The 20,332-nt window shown below is 37.4% G+C and overlaps 1 protein-coding gene across 1 annotated transcript in view; it reads left to right on the forward strand.

The window, feature by feature from the left end:
• Nucleotides 1–20,332, forward strand: part of OPHN1 (oligophrenin 1) — a 684,959-nt gene that overhangs the window by 254,161 nt on the left and 410,466 nt on the right. Inside the window, exons 4-5 of the mRNA XM_022561083.3 lie at nt 5,513–5,574; nt 15,067–15,138. Coding sequence (XP_022416791.1) covers nt 5,513–5,574; nt 15,067–15,138 — 134 coding nt within the window. The remainder of the gene's footprint in view (nt 1–5,512; nt 5,575–15,066; nt 15,139–20,332) is intronic.

The raw sequence follows: 20,332 nt of genomic DNA on the forward strand, positions 1-20,332 counted from the left end.
TTCTTTCTTTTTGACATCCTTGTCTGGTTTTTATATGAAGCTGATGGTGGCCTCGTAGAATGAGTTTGGGAGTGTTCCTCCCTCTGCTATATTTTGGAAGAGTTTTAGAAGGATAGGTGTTAACTCTTCTCTAAATGTTTGATAGAATTCGCCTGTGAAGCCATCTGGTCCTCAGCTTTTGTTTGTTGGAAGACTTTTAATCACAGTTTCAGTTTCAGTGCTTGTGATTGGTCTGTTCATATGTTCTCTTTCTTCCTGATTCAGTCTTGGCAGGTTGTGTATTTCTAAGAATTTGTCAATTTCTTCCAGGTTGTCCATTTTAGTGGCATAGAGTTGCTTGTAGTAATCTCTCATGATCTTTTGTATTTCTGCAGTGTCAGTTGTTACTTCTTCTTTTTCATTTCTAATTCTGTTGAGTTGTGTCTTCTCCCTTTTTTTCTTGATGAGTCTGGCTAATGGTTTATCAGTTTTGTTTATCTTCTCAAAGAACCAGCTTTTAGTTTTATTGATCTTTGCTATCATTTCCTTCATTTCTTTTTCATTTATTTCTGATATGATTTCTTTCCTTCTGCTACTTTTTGGGTTTTTTTGTTCTTTCTCTAATTGCTTTAGGTGCAAGTTTAGGTAGTTTATTCGAGATGTTTCCTGTTTATTTAGTTCGAATTTTACTGTTATAAACTTCCCTCTTAGAGCTGCTTTGCTGCATCCCATAGGTTTTAGGTCATTGTGTCTCCATTGTCATTTGTTTCTAGGTATTTTGTGATTTCCTCTTTGAGTTCTTCAGTGATATCTTCGTTATTAAGTAGTGTATTGTTTAGCCTCCATGTGTTTGTATTTTTTACAGATCTTTTCCTGTAATTGATACCTAGTCTCATAGCATTGTGGTCAGAAAAGATACTTGATAAAATTTCAATTTTCTTAAATTTACCAAGCCTTGATTTGTGACCCAGGATATGATCTATCCTGGAGAATGTTCCATGAGCACTTGAGAAAAATGTGTATTCTGTTGTTTTTGGATGGAATGTCCTATAAATATCAATTAAGTCCACCATGTTTAATGTATCATTTAAAGCTTGTATTTCCTTATTTATTTTCATTTCGGATGATCTGTCCATTGGTGAAAGTGGGGTGTAAAAGTCCCCTACTACGTGTGTGTTACTGTCCATTTTCTCTTTTATGGCTTATAGTATTTGCCTTATGTACTGAGGTGCTCATATGTTGGGTGCATAAATATTTACAATTGTTATATCTTCTTCTTGGATCGATCCCTTGATCATTATGTAGTGTCCTTCTTTGTCTATTCTAATAGTCTTTATTTTAAAGTCTATTTTGTCTGATATGAGAATTGCTACTCCAGCTCTCTTTTGGTTTCCATTTGCGTGGAATATCTTTTTCCATCCCCTTACTTTCAGTCTGTATGTGTCTCTAGGTCTGAAGTGGGTCTGTTGTAGACAGCATATACATGGACTTGTTTTTGTATCCATTCAGGCATTCTGTGTCTTTTGGTGGGAGCATTTAGTTCATTTACATTTAAGGTAATTATGGATATGTATGTCTGTATTCCCATTTTCTTAATTGATTTGGGTTCGTTATTTTAGACCTTTTCCTTCTCTTGTGTTTCTTGCCTAGAAAAGTTCCTTTAGCATTTGTTGTAAAGCTGGTTTGGTGGTGCTGAACTCTCTCAGCTTTTGCTTGTCTGTGAAGATTTTAATTTCTCTATCAAATCTGAATGAGATCCTTGCTGGGTAGAGTACTCTTGGTTGCAGGTTTTTCTCCTTCATCACTTTAAATATGTCCTGCTAGTCCCTTCTGGCTTGCAGAGTATCTGCTTAAAGATCAGCTGTTACCCTTATGGGGATTCCCTTGTGTGTTATTTGTCGTTTTTCCCTTGTTGCTTTTAATATGTTTTCTTTGTATTTAATTTTTGACAGTTTATTTAGTATGTGTCTTGGCGTATTTCTCCTATGATTTATCCTGTATGGGACTCTCTGTGCTTCTTGGACTTGATTAACTATTTCATTTCTTATATTAGGGAAGTTTTCAACTATAATCGCTCAAATATTTTTTCAGTCACTTTCTTTTTCTCTCCTTCTTCTGGAACCCCTACGATTTGAATGTTGTTGCGTTTAATGTTGTCCCAGAAGTCTCTGAGACTGTCCTCAGTTCTTTTCATTCTTTTTTCTTTATTCTGCTCTGAAGTAGTTATTTCCACTATTTTATCTTCCAGGTCACTTATCCGTTCTTCTGCCTCAGTTATTCTGCTATTGATCCCATCTAGAGTATTTTTAATTTCATTTATTGTGTTGTTCATCGTTCCTTGTTTCATCTTTAGTTCTTCTAGTTTCTTGTTAAATGTTTCTTGCATTTTGTCTATTCTATTTCCAAGATTTTGCATCATCTTTACTATCATTATTCTGAATTCTTTTTCAGGTAGACTGCCTATTTCCTCTTCATTTGTTAGGTCTGGTGCATTTTTATCTTGCTCCTTCATCTGCTGTGTGTTTTTCTGTCTTCTCATTTTGCTTATCTTACTGTGTTTGGGGTCTCCTTTTTGCAGGCTGCAGGTTCATTATTCCCATCGTTTCTGGTGTCTTTCCCCAGTGGATTAAGTTGGTTCAGTGGGTTGTGTAGGCTTCTGGGTGGAGGGGAGTAGTCCCTGTGTTCTGGTGGATGAGGGTGGATCTTGTCTTTCTGGTGGGCAGGTACACGTGTTGTGTTTTGGGGTGTCTGTGGACTTATTATGTTTATAGGCTGCCTCTCTGTTAATGGGTGGGTTTGTGTTCCTGTCTTGCTAGTTGTTTGTCATAGGATGTCCAGCACTATAGCTTGGTGGTCGTTGAGTGAAGCTGGGTGCTGGTGTTGAGATGGAGATCTCTGGGAGATTTTTGCCATTTGATATTATGTGGAGCTGGGAGGTCTCTTGTGGACCAGTGTCCTGAAGTTGGCTCTCCTACCTCAGAGGCACAGCACTGACTCCTGGCTGCAGCACCAAGAGCCTTTCATCCATATGGCTCAGAATGAAAGGGAGAAAAAGTAGAAAGAAAGAAAGAAAGAGAGAGAGAGAGAGAGAGAGAGAGAGAGAGAGAGAAAGAAAGAGAAAGAAAGAAAGAAAGAAAGGAGGGAGGGAGCGAGTGGGGGAGGGAGGGAGGGAGGAAGGAGGGATGGAAGGAAGGAAAGAAAGAAAGAAGATAAAGTAAGGTAAAATAAAATAAAGTTATTAAAATAAAAAATAATTATTAAGAGAAAAAAATTTTTTTAAAGAAAGAAAAAACAAATAAACAAAATAACCCAAGAAAGTAAGAAACAAACAAACAAAAAACGGGCTGATAGAACCCTAGGACAAACGGTCGAAGCAAAATTATACTGAAAAAATCTCGCACTGAAGCATACACATACACACTCACAAAAATAGGAAAAGGGAAAAAAGTAATAAATCTTGATCTCAGTGTCCACCTCCTCAATTTGGGATGATTCGTTGTCTATTCATATATTCCACAGATGCAGGCTACATCAAGTTGATTGTGGAGCCTTTAATCCACTGCTTCTGAGGCTGCTGGCAGAGATTTCCCTTTCTCTTTTTTGTTCTCACAGCTCCCGGGGCTCAGATTCGGATATGGCCCCGCCTCTGCGTGTAGATTGTCGGAGGGCGTCTGTTCTTCACTCAGAGAGGACAGGGTTAAAGGAGCCGCTGCTTCGGGGACTCTGGCTCAGTCAGGCCACGGGGAGGGAGGAGTGTGACGTGCGGGGCGAGCCCGCGGCGGCAGAGGCTAGCGTGACGTTTCACCAGCCTGAGGGGCACCATGCGTTCTCCCGGGGAAGTTGTCCCTGGATCACGGGACCCTGGCAGTGGCGGGGTGCACAGGCTCCCACGAAGGGGGGTGTGGATAGTGACCTGTCTTCTCACACAGGCTTCTTGGTGGCGGCAGCAGCAGCCTTGGCATCTCATGCCTGTCTCTTGGGTCCGTGCTTTTAGCCACGGCTTGCGCCCATCTCTGGAGCTCCTTTGAGCAGTGCTCTTAATCCCTCTCCTTGCGCACCAGGAAACAAAGAGGGAATAAGAAGTCTCTTGCCTCTTTGGCCGGTCCAGACTTTTCCCTGGACTCCCTCCCGGCTATCCGTGTGCACTAACCCCTTGCAGGCTGTGTTCACGCCGCCAACCCCAGTCCTCTCCCTGCGCTTGACTGAAGCCCGAGCCTCAACTCCCAGTCCTGCCTGCCCCGGCGGTTGAGTAGACCTGCCTCTCGGGCTGGTGAGTGCTGGTTGGCACCGATCCTCTGTGCGGGAATCTCTCCGTTTTGCCCTCCACACCCCTGTTGCTGTGGTCTCCACCGCAGCTCTGACGCTTCCCCCTCCACCACCCGCCGTCTCTGCCTGTGAAGGGGCTTCCTAGTTAGTGTGGAAACCTTTCCTTCTTCACAGCTCCCTCCCACTGGTGCAGCTCCCGTCCCTATCCTTTTGTCTCTGTTTATTCTTTTTTCTTTTGCCCTACCCAGGTACATGGGGACTTTCTTGCCTTTTTGGAGGTCTGAGGCCTTCTGCCAGCATTCAGTAGGTGTTCTGTAGGAGTTGTTCCACGTGTAGATGTATTTCTGGTGTATCTGTGGGGAGGAAGGGGATCTCCATGTCTACTCTTCCTCCACCTTCCCCTCCAGCCTCAACTCAGTGGCTTTTAGTATATTCACAGAGTTGTGCAAGCATCGCTGCAATACAATTCCAGATCATTTTCACACCCTCAAAAGAAACCACAAACCCATTAGCATCAGTCCCTATTGCCACCTTCCCCCTACATTCAGTGATCCACTGATTTACTTCTTGTCTCTCTGGATTTGCCTAGTCTAGACATTTCATTTAAACAAAATCATACAATATGTGGCTTTTTGTGACTGGCTTCTTTCACTGAAAATAATGTTTTCGGAGTTATTCTATGTTGTATTGAGTATCCATCCTTTGTTTCTTTTCGTTGCCACACATTGTTCCATTGAATAGCTGTATCAGAACTGTTTAACCATTCAGCAATTGAAGAACACTTCCATTCTTTCCATTTACTGGCTATTACGAATAATGTAGTCAACAACTTTTGTATATAATTGTTTGTTTGTATATGTTTTCAGTTCTTTTAGCAATATACCTAGGCATGGAATTGCTGAATCATGTGGCAACTCTATGTTTAACATTTTTTTAATCTTATGCTCATTTATTTTTTTTTACCGTTTGCCAAAATCCCCTTAAACTTATACCGTGTTATATGTTGATTATATCTCAGTACAACTGGAGCAAAAATAATTGGGGTAGGAACATTAGCAAAATAAAAACAAAAACAAAAGAAGAAAAAGGAAATAACTATGCACCAGGTACTGAACTCCTTCTTCTGTTTTCCTTAGATTTGACACCTTCCTCTAGTGGTCATATCATCTTGGGGCACTGGTCTCTACCTCTTTTCCCATAGATTTCTGCCCACCTGCCTATCAAGTACCATGATTAATTTGGTTTATCTTTTATTCTGTCATTTCAGCTGAATCCTTCAAGGAATTTGCCGAATTGCTCAACGAAGTAGAAAACGAGAGGATGATGATGGTAGGTCATTAACACTGGGCCTAGAACCAAGATCATCTCTGATCTTGGGAAGTTTTCTTGTCCTCATTGGTTGGAGTGACACTATGTTGTTTCAGTTTCTGTCTCATCATTACCTGGGTACTGTAAAGAGAGGAAATTGATCTGGTTATTCTATCTCAAGTTCCCATCCTGAGAGTTTAGCATTAGGTAGAGGGAAATTAGTCTATTCATTTCAGTGAGATAAGATTTCAGAGGACATTAAATTCGACTGTCGAACATGTTGACAAAAATTGTGGTCTTTAGTGTTCTTAAACAAATTATCTATTTATTTGCTTATGTGCTTTTAGAAGTAATAATGTGGGCTTTATTTATGACATATGATTGTTTTATTTAAATCTATGTGAAAACTTTTTTTCCTTACATTTAAAGTCTAATTTATTAATATTAATAGACTTTAATATTTAGAGCAGTTTTCATTTTACAGAAAAGTTGAGTGGAAAGTGCAGAGAGATTTCATATACAGTTGCCCTTTGAACGTCACAGGTTTGGTCTGTGTGTGTCCACTTATATGTGGATGCTTTTCAATGAATACTACAGTACTACATGATCCGAGTTCAGTTGAATCTATTGTTGTGGAACCTCAGATACTGGAAGACTGACTGTAAAGTTACATGCAGACTTTTGACTGCACAGTGTGTGTGTGGGGTCAGTTCCCTTGACCCTTGCACTGTTCAAGGGTAAACTGTACTCCCTTTCTTCCCCCTCTCCTCCCCATACAGTTTCCTCTATTATCATCTTGCATGTGTGGTACATTTGTTTCAGTTAATGAACCAACATCAATGCAATATTATTAAGTCCATAGTTACATTAGGGTTCACTCTTTATTGAATATTTTATGGGTTTTGACAAATGCTTAATGACATATATTCACCATCAAAGTTTCATCATAAAGAATATTTTCATTGCCCTAAAAATCCCCTGTGACTCCCCCTTCCTTCTCTGATATCCAAATCCCTGGCAAACACTTATCTTTTTACTGTGTTTTGCCTCTTCTAGAATATCATACAGTTGGAGTCATACAGTATATAGCCTTTTCAGATTGGCTCCTTTGACTTAGTAATATGCGTTTAAAGTTCCTCTATGTCTTTTCATGGCTTGAAAGCTCATTTCTTTTTGTCATTGAATAATATATATGCATATATTATAATCTATATTCCATCATATGGATGTACCACGGTTTGTTCATCCCTACACCCATTGAAGGATATCTTGGTTACTCCCAAGTTTTGGCAATTATGAAAAACCTTCCATAAACATTTGTGTGCAGATTTTTGTGTGGATGTAAATTTTCAACTCTTTTGATTAATTTCCAAGGAATCCAATTGCTAGATTGTGTGATATGTCTAGATTTGTAAGAAACTGCCAAACTGTCTTCCAAAGTGACTACCATTTTGCATTCTCACCAGCTTTGAATAAGAGTTATTGTTGCTCCACATGCTCACCAGCATTTGATGTTGGCTGTGTTTTGGATTTTACCCATTTTAATATGTGCGTGTAATGGTATATCTTTGCTGTTGTAATTTGTGTTTTCCTGATGACATTTGATTTGGAACATCTTTCCATATGCTTATTTGCCACCTGTAGATCATTTTTGGTGAGGTGTCTGTTCAGGTCTTTTGCCTATTTTTTAATTGGTTTGTTTGTTTTCTTATTGTTCAGTTTTAAGATTTCTTTGTATATTTTGGATGCCAGTCCTTTATCAGAAATGTGCATTGCAAAAAAATTTCCAGTCTGTGGCTTATCTTTTCATTTTCTTAACAATGTCTTTTGTGGAGCAGAATTTTTAAATTTTAATGAAGTCCAGCTTATCAGTTCTTTCACAGATCATGCTTTTGGGGTTGTATCTAAAAAATCAGCGCCAAACCAAAGGTCATTTAGATTTTCTCATATGTTATCTTCTAGGAGTTTTATAATTCTATGTTATACCTTTAGGTCTATGACCCCTTTTGAGCTAATTCTTGAGAAAGTGTAAGAATTGTCTCTAGATTCTTTTTTTTTTTTTCCATGGGGAAGTCTGGTTGTTTCATCACCATTTCTGAAAAGACTGTCCTTTTTCCATTGAATTACCTTTGCTTCTTTGGCAAAGACCAATGGACTATATTTGTGTGGATCTATATCTGGGCTCTCTATTCTGTTCCATTGATCTGTTTGTCTATTTTTTCAGCAATATCACAGGATTTTTTTTACAAAATTTAAAAAAATATTGAAGTATAGTTGATTTAAATATTGTGTTAGTTTCAGGTATAACAGTAAAGTGATTCATATATATATATATATATATATATATTCAAATTATTTTCCATTATCAGGTATTACAAGAACTTGAATATAGCTCCCTGTGCTATACAGTAAATCCTTGTTGCTTATCTATTATATATATAGTAGCTTGTATCTGTTAATCCTATATTCCTAATTTATCCCTCCTCCCCTCCCATTCCCCTTTGGTTACTGTAAGTTTATTTTCTATGTCTGTGAGTCTGTTTCTGTTTTGTATATAGATTCATTTGTCTTATTTTTTAGCTTCCACATGTAAGTGATATCATATGATATTTGTCTTTCTCTCTCTGACTTACTTCACTTAGTATGATAATCTCTAGGTCCATCCCTGTTGCTGCAAATGGCAATATTCCATTCCTTTTTATGGCTGAGTAATATTCCATTATGTGTATGTTTATATATAAATATATATGTGTGTGTATATTGATATGTGTGTGTATATATATATATATATATGTATGTATGTATGTATCACATCTTCTTAAGCCAATCATCTGTTGATGGGCACTTGGGTTGTTTCCATGTCTTGGCTATTGTAAATAGTGCCACTGTGAAACTTGGGGTGCATGTATCTCTTCAACTTAAAGTTTTAATTTTTTTCTGGATATATGCACAGGAGTGTGATTGCTGGATCATATGGTAGCTCTATTTTTAGTTTTTTAAGGAGCCTTCATACTGTTTTCCATGGTCACTGCACCAATTTACATTCCCGCCAACAGTGTGTGAGGGTTCCCTTTTCTCCTCATCTTCTCCAGCATTTATTATTTGTAGACTTTTTAATGATGGCCATTCTGACCAGTGTGAGGTGATACCTCATTGTGGTTTTGATTTGCATTTCTCTAATAATTTGTGATGCTGAGCATCTCTTCTTGTGACTGTTGGCCATCTGTATGTCTTTGGAGAAATGTCTATTTAGGTCTTTTGTTCAGTTTTTAATTTTCTTTTGGTATTAAGTTGTATGAGCTGTTTGTATAGTTTGGATGTTAACTCCTTGTCGATCACATTGTTTGCAAATATTCTCTCCTATTCCGTAGGTTGTCTTTTCATTTTGCCAATGGTTTCCTTTGCTGTGCAAAAACTTTTAAGTTTCATTAGATCCCATTTGTTTATTTTTGCTTTTATTTCTTTTGCTTTGGGAGATTGATCTAAGAAAATATCACTATGATTCATGTCCGAGAATGTTTTGCCTATGTTCTCATCTGGAAATTTTATAGTGCCATGTCATATTTAGGTCTTTAAAACACTTTGTGTTTATTTTTGTATATGGTGTGAGGGAGTGTTCTAATTTAATTGATTTACATAGCTGTCCAGCTTTCCCAACACCACTTGTTGAAGAGACTGTATTTTCTCCATTGTATATTCTTGCGTACTTTGTCATAGATTAATTGACCATATGTCTGTGGATTTATTTCTGGGCTCTCTGTTCTTTTCCATTGATATATATATATACTTTTGTGCCAATACCATGCTGCTTTGATTACTGTAGGTTTGTAATGTTGTCTGAAGTCTGGATGGTTTATACCTCCAGCTTTGTTCTTTTTGCTCTGGATTGCTTTGGCAATTCTGGGTCTTTTGTGGGTCCATATAAATTTTAGGATTATTTGTTCTTGTTCTGTGAAAAATGTTATGGACCAATACCACACTATCTTGATTACTGTAACTTTGTAGTAAGTCTTGAAGTAGGGTATGAACTTCAGAACCTGTTTATCAATATCCACAAAACAAATTGCTGGAATTTTGATTGGAATTGCATTGAATCTATAGATGGGACAAACTGACATCTTAAAAATATTGTCTTACTATTTGTGAACATGGGTTATCTCTCCCATTTATTTAGACCTTCTTTGATTTCTTTCTTCAGAGTTTTATAGTTTCCTCATAATGATCTTATACATATTTTGTTAGATTTATTCCTAAATATTTATATTTTTTTGTGAACTCTATTTTAACAGTTGAATAAGTAATCTTTTTGGTGGTCCCTGGACTTGTACCACCAGTGTCACCTGGGAAATTGTTAAAAATGAAGGTCCTTGGCCACACACCAGAGCTAGCTGAGACTTAAATGTGGAAGTACCTATGTTGGTCAATATTTATTTTTATTAGGAGCATGTGGGTCAAGTGGAAACAATGTTAAGGACAACAAAGTGGTCTATCTTCCCTTTCTCTCATTGGATGACTTTGTATTGGCAACTCAGTTTTGTTAAACCCATTTATTCCAATAGCAAGAGTTCTTTAATCTGTAATCACTCTTCCTTTTCAACGGGGTGGTACTGGCTTCTCAGAATACTGCTACCATTTCATCTCAGCTCCTAGAGAGTTAGGATTGAAGGCAGGGCCCATAAATCTGGGAAATTAGATCTTTAGGTGCTAATAGTGGCTGTGCCACTAACTTATTTGTGACTTCACACTAATCACTTTATTTCTTCTAGTCTCTCTTTCTTTATATGTAGAATGAGAAAAAATTCCCATCTTCTAAGTTTGTTGTAAGTACTCCAAATGATAAAATGAATATGGTAGTGTTTTATAATAGCAAAAAGCACTGATTATATAAATGTTTCTGGTTATCTTTTGTTGCCCCCAAGATTTGGCTTGTGGAAATTTGACTTGGGAATTTTCTTCATTTAAGAGATTTGCTTATAGTGATAGTTAAGAGAGGCCAATATGGGTAGTTTTCCCAGAGCCTGTTAGATGCCCCACTAGCTAATCCACACTCTACTAAATATTTTCTTCTGTTATAAGAGTTTGTGGACTGCTACCAATGTTGATCTCAAAGACATTCACCCCTATTTCATTCAGATACCACTAGAAATGTCAGCTGTACAACTCTTCAGCCCTAGTTGTTTCTTGATCTCTTTTACTTACCCGATTACAAAGCTCTAAAATATTGAAGAAGGATTCACCTTTTGAGATGTTTTTCTCACCATAATTGCTGGCTGTTTTCCACAGGACTGACTCATTTTCTTCTGTCTTTAATTATGTTCTGCCCTTTTGTTCCCTCAATTCTTCAGTCATGTCTTGAGTATTGGCTCCCTATTTCCTATTTAATTACAGGAATGCTGTGTAGGTTAGGCTCAATTAAGGCCTTTTACAACATGCCAGGGATCGTTCTTGACTGCACCTCTCTCATTTCCTGGAACTGTGGTAGAAGGACTCCTGTACCTCAATATGGTAGATGTTAAACAGCTTTCTATAATTTCTATAAAAAGAGGCCCAAAGAAGCTTTAGTAGAACATGAAGGAAGTTCATAGCCCTAGCATGTGACAACTGCAGGTGTCTAGTCATTCTCATAGTGAATTTTAAATTGTTGAAGAAACTATGGAGGGAATAAATGAAGAGGAGCATCCCCACTTTTATTTCTTAAAAAGTACAGTGGGGGAGGTTGTAGTACCTCTGAAAGTGGCCTTTAAAAGTCTGGGTAACAGACTTTCTCTATGATTAATGATAAGAGGCTTGCCTAGATGCCTTTCTAACTCTGAAGGGGACTCTGTTGGCAATGGCAAGGTCTTTCTTTGAGGACTGCCAAGAATGACCTAAAACAGTGTACCCTCAATGCCTTCTTTTGGTAATTGGTTAACCATCAAAGATTCCTGAGCAATTCTTCACTAATAGATTGAATGCCATCTCTATTTTAGTAAGTGGCCTATCTAGTTTGGTTTTATTCAATCAGAACCAGATTTTAGATAAACTCACTAATGTGTTTAGAATGTCACTTATGCTGGGGCTTCTACTGTGATATAGTAGGCAGGAGCTTTTGTCCTAGAGAGCTCACAAAATGAATGCAGTGATAAGAAAGGGAATAAAGATCAAGTTTACTTAAAAGGGCTTTTCTGAGTAATTGTTAGATTTCTAAGGAATTTAAAGGTAAAGCTGAATGGGAAAGAAAAAAGAGCCAATCCTCAGTGCGACATTTTCCTACATTTCTAGCTCTATGTTCTGGCAGAAATTAGTATAATAACCAATGAATGTTAAAGAGAGGAAAAGGTTCAGAGAATCTATTTGTGTTGTAGGAGACATGGAGCAGTATTTCCAATGCAATTAAGGAAAACTCTCAACTCCAATTTAAGTGAACCATGTGCTACTTTTCTAGACTGGGACAGGGCCAAACGTAAAAATAGTAGCCTTATGAACTCTGTGAGAAGTTACTGGCACACTTACTTATGCAAGAAAATCCCCCGTGGAACATGAAAAACTGGCACCTGTACCATCCTTGGGGTGCCTGCATATGCAAGGGCTCAGCTGAATATCCATACAGAGGCTTGACACATATTACTCTCTTTAGAAGTGGCATGTTCACTTCTTATTCAAAGACAAACTTCCTCAAGGTTTCCCAATTGGCTACTTTTGTGTTATCTTCGTGAAACTGGAAATAGTTTTTCTAATTATCTATTGCTACATAACACCCTATTCCAAAACATGGTGACTTAAACTATTTAATTTTATCTCATGATTTTGTGGGTCAGGAATTCATGCAGGGGTCAGCTCAGAGATTCTTCTGCTCTATGTGGTGGTATTCACCTTGGAGGTGGGGTGATATGGAGGGTCCAAAATAGCTTCACTCATATCCGGCACCTTAGTGAGATGACTGCAAGGCTGGGCTCAGCGGGTCTTTTGACAAGAATGTCTACATTTGGTCTCTCTAGCTTGGTAGTCCCAGGGTAGTCCAACTTTTTATATTGTGGCTCAGGGCTCATGAGGAGTGTTCCAAGGGAACCAGGTGGAAGTTACTGGCCTTTTATGACCTAGCCTGGGATGTCATGTAGTATCCCTTCTGCTGTACTGTGTTTGTTCAAAGCAGTAACAAACCTACTCATATTCAAGGTAGAGGGGATGGAGACCTTCCTTCTCAATGTGAGGAGTATCATAGAATTTGTGTCCATGTTTTAAAACTTCCACAATAGTAAAGAAGAAAAATTATTCCCTGTATGTAATCTATGACACCAATAACTTAGTTTATTTCCAGGTGGGTACACAAAGTTGATAGCACATAATTCACAATCCATGGAAATGTAGAGTGTATTGGGCAAAGGAGACAGGCTGGTACTTTTAGTAAGAGAATTATTGTTTTCAATCAAGGATAGTCACTGGTGTCTATTTTTGATATCATGGAGCTTTGATTGGGTGAGAGTTTGCTCATTTAGTTGAATGTTGAATCATACCTGGATAGAAAATAAGAGGTCCAAAGTGCCTGTAGGACTTGGATACAATATGTATTAATGCCTCAATTCGTGTTGCTTTTTGTTGGTAGTTTAAAAATTGCTTCTTACTCTGGAGAATACAGAACTGGTCAAAACTGGCTTTCTACTCTCTATTCTATATTTGTTATAAAGACATATCTTGTCTTACTGACACTTTGTCTCTTCTGATAACGAAGCCAGTACCTCATTTTCTTGTCTTGTAATGGATCAAAATTAAATTGCAGCTAATTCGCACCTCTGAAGAAACAAACCCCACTTGTTGCATTGGATAGATGAAATCTCCCAAGAGGTTTACATGAAGACAAAGCTTTGTATGTCTCTACCTGCCCACTGTGCAAGGGATTCAATTTGGATATGATGTTTTTATATTTCCCACACCATATTAATGCCAATATTTTTAGTACCTGGACAGGCTGTTCCTGTCAGGTTCTGAACTTACAGTTAGGTTGTTAGAAGGCCTGATCCAGTATTCTCTGTGATGCTGTAATACACTCCTAGTTCTGAGGGAAATGTTCTGGTTTTATGACACAGAAGGGCAGGGCTGGAAACAATTTATACTGGGATTTTTCCTGATGCTCTTCCTGCTAACTCATTTGCTTCCCATGAAATGATTTGCACTTGGTGCAATTGGCCTTTTCATGTATTTTCCCTCCCTTTTCTCTTCTCTTTTCCACATATACTTCAGGCTTCCTGTGTCTGTTTCTGGGCATGACCCTGGATATTTATCGATTAAAAACTCAGATCAGACTACCAGTAAAGTTACAGAGAAATGCCCCTAATATTCCTTCTTTCATTTCCTCTCACAGCATTTGATTTTTTTTAAGGAGGAAAAGTTTACTTTTTCAAATTAAAACTTGATTCCACACCTCTCCAACTTTGGTATTAATGTTATCTCTGATTTTCACAGATTTTGATTTCCATGTACAGTTATATTAATTCCCAGACACATCATAAATATTGAAAGATTTGAAAGCATCAACTTAATCCCAATTTGCCATTATATTTTTAATGCAAGAATAAAGTTTTGGTGAGTAGTTAAGGAAATGAATCCAAATGTCTAATTATACCAATAGCTCCAACTTAAAACAAATTAAAAAGCTAGAACAGTGCTTTTAAAACTTGAGTGTACACACAAATTACCTAGGGCCCTTGTTAAAATAAGGATTCTTATTTGATAGGTCTGGGGTGGAGGCTGAGATTCTGCATTTCTAACAAGATCCCAGGTGATGCTGCTGCTGCTGGTTAGTGGGCCATATTTTGAGTAGCAAGGACCCAGAAGAGTTTTTGAAACCTTTGTTAATTTAAGCGAAATGTTCACTTTAACATTTCTTCATAAACCAGTTTGCATAAAGCTAGGTCAGTTACTCAACGGCTCCAGGGTTAGGGAGTAATTCCCTCATTAAATCCAAGATGTCATTGATTGTTAGATGAGTCATTATTTTATGTGCTGCTAAGAAGGGAAAACACTGACAAACTATGATGCATGGTGATTTCAGAAATGTTAAAATAGGAATCTTAGAATTCAAGAAATCAGGTGGTTTCTCTGACTCCTTCCCAGTTTCCACAATGAGTGTTTACTCTGTGCTAGGTACTTTGTCTACAAGATAGGTGCTGTGATGATCCTATTTGACAAAGGTTTGGAGTGGCAAATTACCTTAAGTATCACAGCTGGAATTTGAACCCTGGTCTCTATGACTGGAGAACCCACACTCTCATCTTCTCCCCCACAGGAAGGGCTCTTGTCCTTGAGAAAAATGCTCCCCTGTGCTATCTCCCATGGTATTCACTTAAGGTAATCGTCAAAGCATTTGATTTTAAAAGACCAATATGGGAAACACAGTAACAAAACTCAACAAACCAGCAAACTAGTTAACGTTTTGCAGGATGGTGTATTACAAGGAAATACCCTAGTAACAATGAATGTTGAATCTGAACCTTGCTAATCTACAAGTTATTTTGCGTGTTCTTTCTTTTTCTCTAGGTACACAATGCTAGTGATTTGCTGATCAAACCCCTGGAAAATTTCCGGAAGGAACAAATAGGCTTCACAAAGGTACATTTTCTCTACATGTATAAGATACTTTTTTATAGCAGTTGAGTAGTTGTTTGGGCTACCACCCTTCACTCTTCAGGGGTGAGGAGGATTCGTCTCTATAGGAAAACTCATTATCAAAAAATGTGAGACAATCTGGATTTGGCTCCTGACTGTGCTTCCAACTAGCTCTATAACTGTGGACAAGACATTTCTTTTGGAGTTTCAGTTTCTCCATATGGAAAATGGGGAGCTTGATAAATAGCTATTATTTAAAGGTGACTTACCATGTGATGAGCCCCGGGCTAGGTGTTTTACGTTCATTCTCTAATCAAAACAACCCTGTGAGGTTCTGGTATTATCCGCATTTTACAAATCATGCAACTGAGGTTTGAACTAGATAAAGAACATGATCAAAGTTATAGCTATATAGTTAGTAATTAACAGTTGACAAGATTTAAACCTGAGAATCTATTTAGCTTCAAATCCCACATTCTTCCATTAAACTATAGTCTAGATCTATGCTGTCCAATATGGTAGCCACAAGCTATATAAAGAAAATAAAATTAACAACTCAGTTTCTCAGTCATGCTAGTCGCATTTCAAATGCTCAGTGAGTCACATGTGGCTAGTGGCTACTGTATTGGACAGGGCAGCATTGTACCAGATAATGTCAGTTCCCATGGATCTCTCTGATTCCCCAGTGTCTCATGAAGGGGTATGAATAATTGTCAAGTTTATTCTTTACAACTAGGTGTAGGCCTATCTTGTAAGCTCCAATATGTATGTAACATGTGACCAAGACAGCCTACCAGAACTAAATGTAGATTCTTGACCAAGCATCTGGCCCTTTTAGGACTAAGAACACACTGCACAGTGGTTATCATATGGAATACTTTGACAAGCATTTTGGATGAGGCTATGAAAGTAGCAAGTTATGAGAAGAAAGAGCAGACTAGTGGATGTGCTTTCCATTGCCTGGTATCATCAGTCAGGTTGACATGGCATTATGTGAGTAACTGGCATTCAAGCAAAGTGAGTTCTCTGGATAGGCCAGCAATTCTGGATTCCACTCAGTCCATCTTTGAATACTTAATTGGGAAAATGTATAATTGAAGGAAAAAAGAGCCTTTAAAACCACAAGTGTGGTATGAAAATAATTAGCTACTTGTTAAGTGCCATGACAGTTGTTAACATAACACTGATTAAGTGGATGAAGAAGGACAGATGATGGGAAAACCCTTACATCTGGTTTTCTTTCATTCCCGGTGAGAATAGGAAAAATGAAAGTAAGAATATGCTGCAGTGGTTGACTTCATGTCATCTAAGGGAAAGGAAAAAATTTTCTGTTATGTAATTCCTATGTCCCATGCCTGGGCTGGGGATTTTACATATTCAGTCTTCCTTAATTCTTACAGTAAACCTGTGAGGTAGTATGTACATTATTCACTATCCCAATGAAGAAACTGAGTCTCAGAAAGGTGAAATTCCTGTTAGTCTTTTTTTTTTTAAAGTGGCTACATACAATGTAATATTCCATTAACTAGCTGTGCCATAACCCATTTATGCATTTCTCAATTGTTGGTCATTTAGGTTTTTTCTGATTTTTTTTTACTATCATAAAAATCATTGTAATGAACATCCTTTTACATACAGATTTTGAAACTTGTCTAATCATCTCCTTAAGATACATTCCTGAAGTGATATTGATGGATCACATGCATGTTTCTATTTTTGTTTTCAAAATGCACCGTTTAAAAATTTTTTTTTATACAGCAGGTTCTTATTAGCTATTTCATACATGTTAGTATATGTATGTCAATCCCAATCTCCCAATTCATCCCCCTACATTCCCCCCTTGGTTTCCATACATTTGTTCTCTACATCTGTGTCTCTATTTCTGCCTTGCAATGTGGTTCATCTGTACCATTTCTCTAGATTCCATATATATGAGTTAATGTACGATATTTGTTTTTCTCCTTCTGAATTACTTCACTCTGTATGACTCTAGCTCCATCCACGTCTCTACAAATGACCCAATTTCATTCCTATTTGTGGCTGAGTAATATTCCATTGTATATATTTACCAAAACTTCCTTATCCATTCATCTGTCAATGGGCATTTAGGTTGCTTCCATGACCTGGCTATTGTAAATAGTGCTGCAATGAACATTGGGGTGCATGTGTCTTTTTGAATTGTGGTTTTCTTGGGGTATATGCCCAGTAGTAGAATTGCTGGGTCATATGGTAATTCTGTTTTTAGTTTTTCAAGGAACCTCCATACTGTTCTCCATAGGGGCTATATCAATTTACTTTCCCACCACCAATGCAAGAGGGTTCCCTTTTCTTCACACCCTCTCCAGCATTTGTTGTCTATAGATTTTCTGGTGATGCCCATTCTAACTGGCGTGAGGTGATACCTCATTGTACTTTTGATTTGCATTTCTCTAATAATTAGTGACGTTGAGCAGCTTTTCATGTGCCTCTTGGCCATCTGTATGTTTTCTTTGGACAAATGTCTATTTAGATCTTATATCCATTTTTTGATTGGGTTGTGTGTTTCTTTACTATTGAGCTGCGTGAACTGTTTATATATTTTGGAGATTAATCCTTTGTTGATTTGTTTGCAAATATTATCTCCCATTCTGAAGGTTGTCTTTTTGCCTTGTTTATAGTTTCCATTGCTGTGCAAAAGCTTTTCATTAGGTCCCATTTGTTTATATTTGTTTTTATTTCCATTACTCCAGGAGGTGGGTCAAAAAAGATCTTGCTGTGATTTATGTCCAAGAGTGTTCTTCCTGTGTTTTCCTCTACGAGTTTTAAAGTGTCCGGTCTTATATTTAGGTCTTTAATCCATTTTGAGCTTATTTTTGTGTATGGTGTTAGGGAGTGTTCGAACTTAATTCTTTTCCATGTAGCTGTCCATTTTCCCAGCACCATTTATTGAAGAGACTGTCTTTTCTCCATTGTATATACTTGCCACCTTTGTCATAGATTATTTGACCATAGGTTTGTGGGTTTATCTCTGGGCTTTCTATCTTGTTCCATTGATCTATATTTCTATGTTTGTGCCAGTACCATATTGTCTTGATTACCATAGCTTTGTAGTATAGTCTGAAGTCAGGGAGCCTGATTCCTCCAGCTCCGTTTTTTTCCCTAAAGATTGCTTTGGCTATTCGTGGTCTTTTGTGTCTCCATATAAATTTTAAGATTTTTTTTTCTAGTTCTGTAAAAAAATGCCATTGGTAATTTGATAGGGATTGCATTGAATCTGGAGATTGCTTTGGGTAGTATAGTCATTTCTCAATATTGATTCTTCCAATCCAAGAACATGGTATTTCTCTCCATCTGTTTGTGTCATCTTTGATTTCTTTCATCAGTATCGTATAGTTTTCTGAGTGCAGGTCTTTTACCTCTTTAGGTATGTTTATTCCTAGGTATTTTATTCTTTTTGTTGCAATAGTGAATGGGATTGTTTCCTTAATGTCTCTTTCTGACCTTTTGTTGTTAGTGTATAGGAATGCAAGAGATTTCTGTGTATTAATTTTGTATCCTGCAACTTTACCAAATGCACTGATTAGCTCTAGTAGTTTTCTGGTGGCATCTTTAGGATTCTGTATGTATAGTGTCATGTCATCTCCAGTGACAGTTTTACTTCTTCTTTTCCAATTTGGATTCCTTTTATTTATCTTTTTTCTCTGACTGCTGTGGCTAAGACTTCCAAAACTATGTTGAATAATGGTCACAAGAGTGGATATCCTTGTCTTGTTCCTGATCTTAGAGGAAACACTTTCAGTTTTTCACCGTTGAGGATGATACTTGCTGTGGGTTTGTCGTATATGGCCTTTGTTATGTTGAGGTAGGCTTCCTTTATGCCCACTTTCTGGAGAGCTTTTATCATAAATGGGTGTTGAATGTTTTCAAAAGCTTTTTCTGCATATATTGAGATTATCATATGTTTTTTATGCTTCAATTTGTTATTATGGTGTATCACATTGATTGATTAGCGTATACTGAAGAATTCTTGCATCCCTGGGATAAATCCCAATTGAAATTGGTGTATGACCCTGTTTGCTAGTGTTTTGTTGAGGATTTTTGCATCTATATTCATCAGTGATACTGGTCTGTAATTTTTTCTTTTTTGCTGTATCTCTGTCTGGTTTTGGTATTAGGGGGATGGTGGCCTCGTAGAATCAGTTTGGGAGTGTTCCTTCCTCTGCAATTTTTTGGAAGAGTTTGAGAAGGATGGGTGTTAGCTCTTCTCTAAATGTTTGATATAATTCACCTGTGAAGCCATCTGGTCCCGGACTTTTGTTGGTTGGAAGAGTTTTAATCACAGTTTCAGTTTCGCTACTTGTGATTGGTCTGTTCATATTTTCTATTTCTTCCTGGTTCAGTCTTGGAAGGTTATATCTTTCTAAGAATTTTTCTGTTTCTTCCAGGTTGTCCATTTTATTGGAGTAGACTTGCTTGTAGTAGTCTCTTATGATGCTTTTGTATTTCTGTGGTGTCTGTTGTAACTCCTACTTATTCATTTCTAATTTTATTGATTTGAGTCCTCTCCTTGTTTTTCTTGATGAGTCTGGCTAAAGGTTTATCAATTTTGTCTACCTTCTGAAAAAAAACAGCTTTTAGTTTTATTGGTCTTTGCTATTGTTTTCTTTGTTTCTATTTCATTTGTTTCTGCTGTGATCTTTATGATTTCTTTCTTTCTACTAACATTGGGTTTTGTTTGTTCTTCTTTCTCTAGTTCATTTAGGTGTAAGGTTAGATTGTTTGAGATTTTTTTTTCTTTCTTGAGGTAGGATTTTTTTGCTATCAACTTCCCTCTTAGAACTGCTTTTGCTGCATCCCGTAGGTTTTGGATCGTCGTGTTTTCGTTGTCCTTTGTCTCTATGTATATTTTGATTTCTTCAGTGATCTCTTGGTTATTTAGTAACATATTGTTTAGCCTCTATGTGTTTGTGTTTTTTATGTTTTTTTCCCTGTGATTGATTTCTAACCTCATAGAGTTGTGGTCAGAAAAGATGCTTGATACAATTTCAATTTTCTTAAATTTACCGAGGCTTGATTAGTGACCCAAGATGTGATCAATCCTGGATAATGTTCTGTGTGCACCTGAGAAGAAAGTGTAATCTGCTGTTTTCAGATGGAATGTCCTATAAGTATCAATTAAATAATCTGGTCTATTTTGTAATTTAAAGCTTGTGTTTCC

The sequence above is a fragment of the Delphinapterus leucas genome, chromosome X (assembly GCF_059928025.1).
Source record: "Delphinapterus leucas isolate spDelLeu-1000000601 "Yukka" chromosome X, BTC_Dleu_Yukka2, whole genome shotgun sequence".
Classification (NCBI taxonomy): domain Eukaryota; kingdom Metazoa; phylum Chordata; class Mammalia; order Artiodactyla; family Monodontidae; genus Delphinapterus; species Delphinapterus leucas.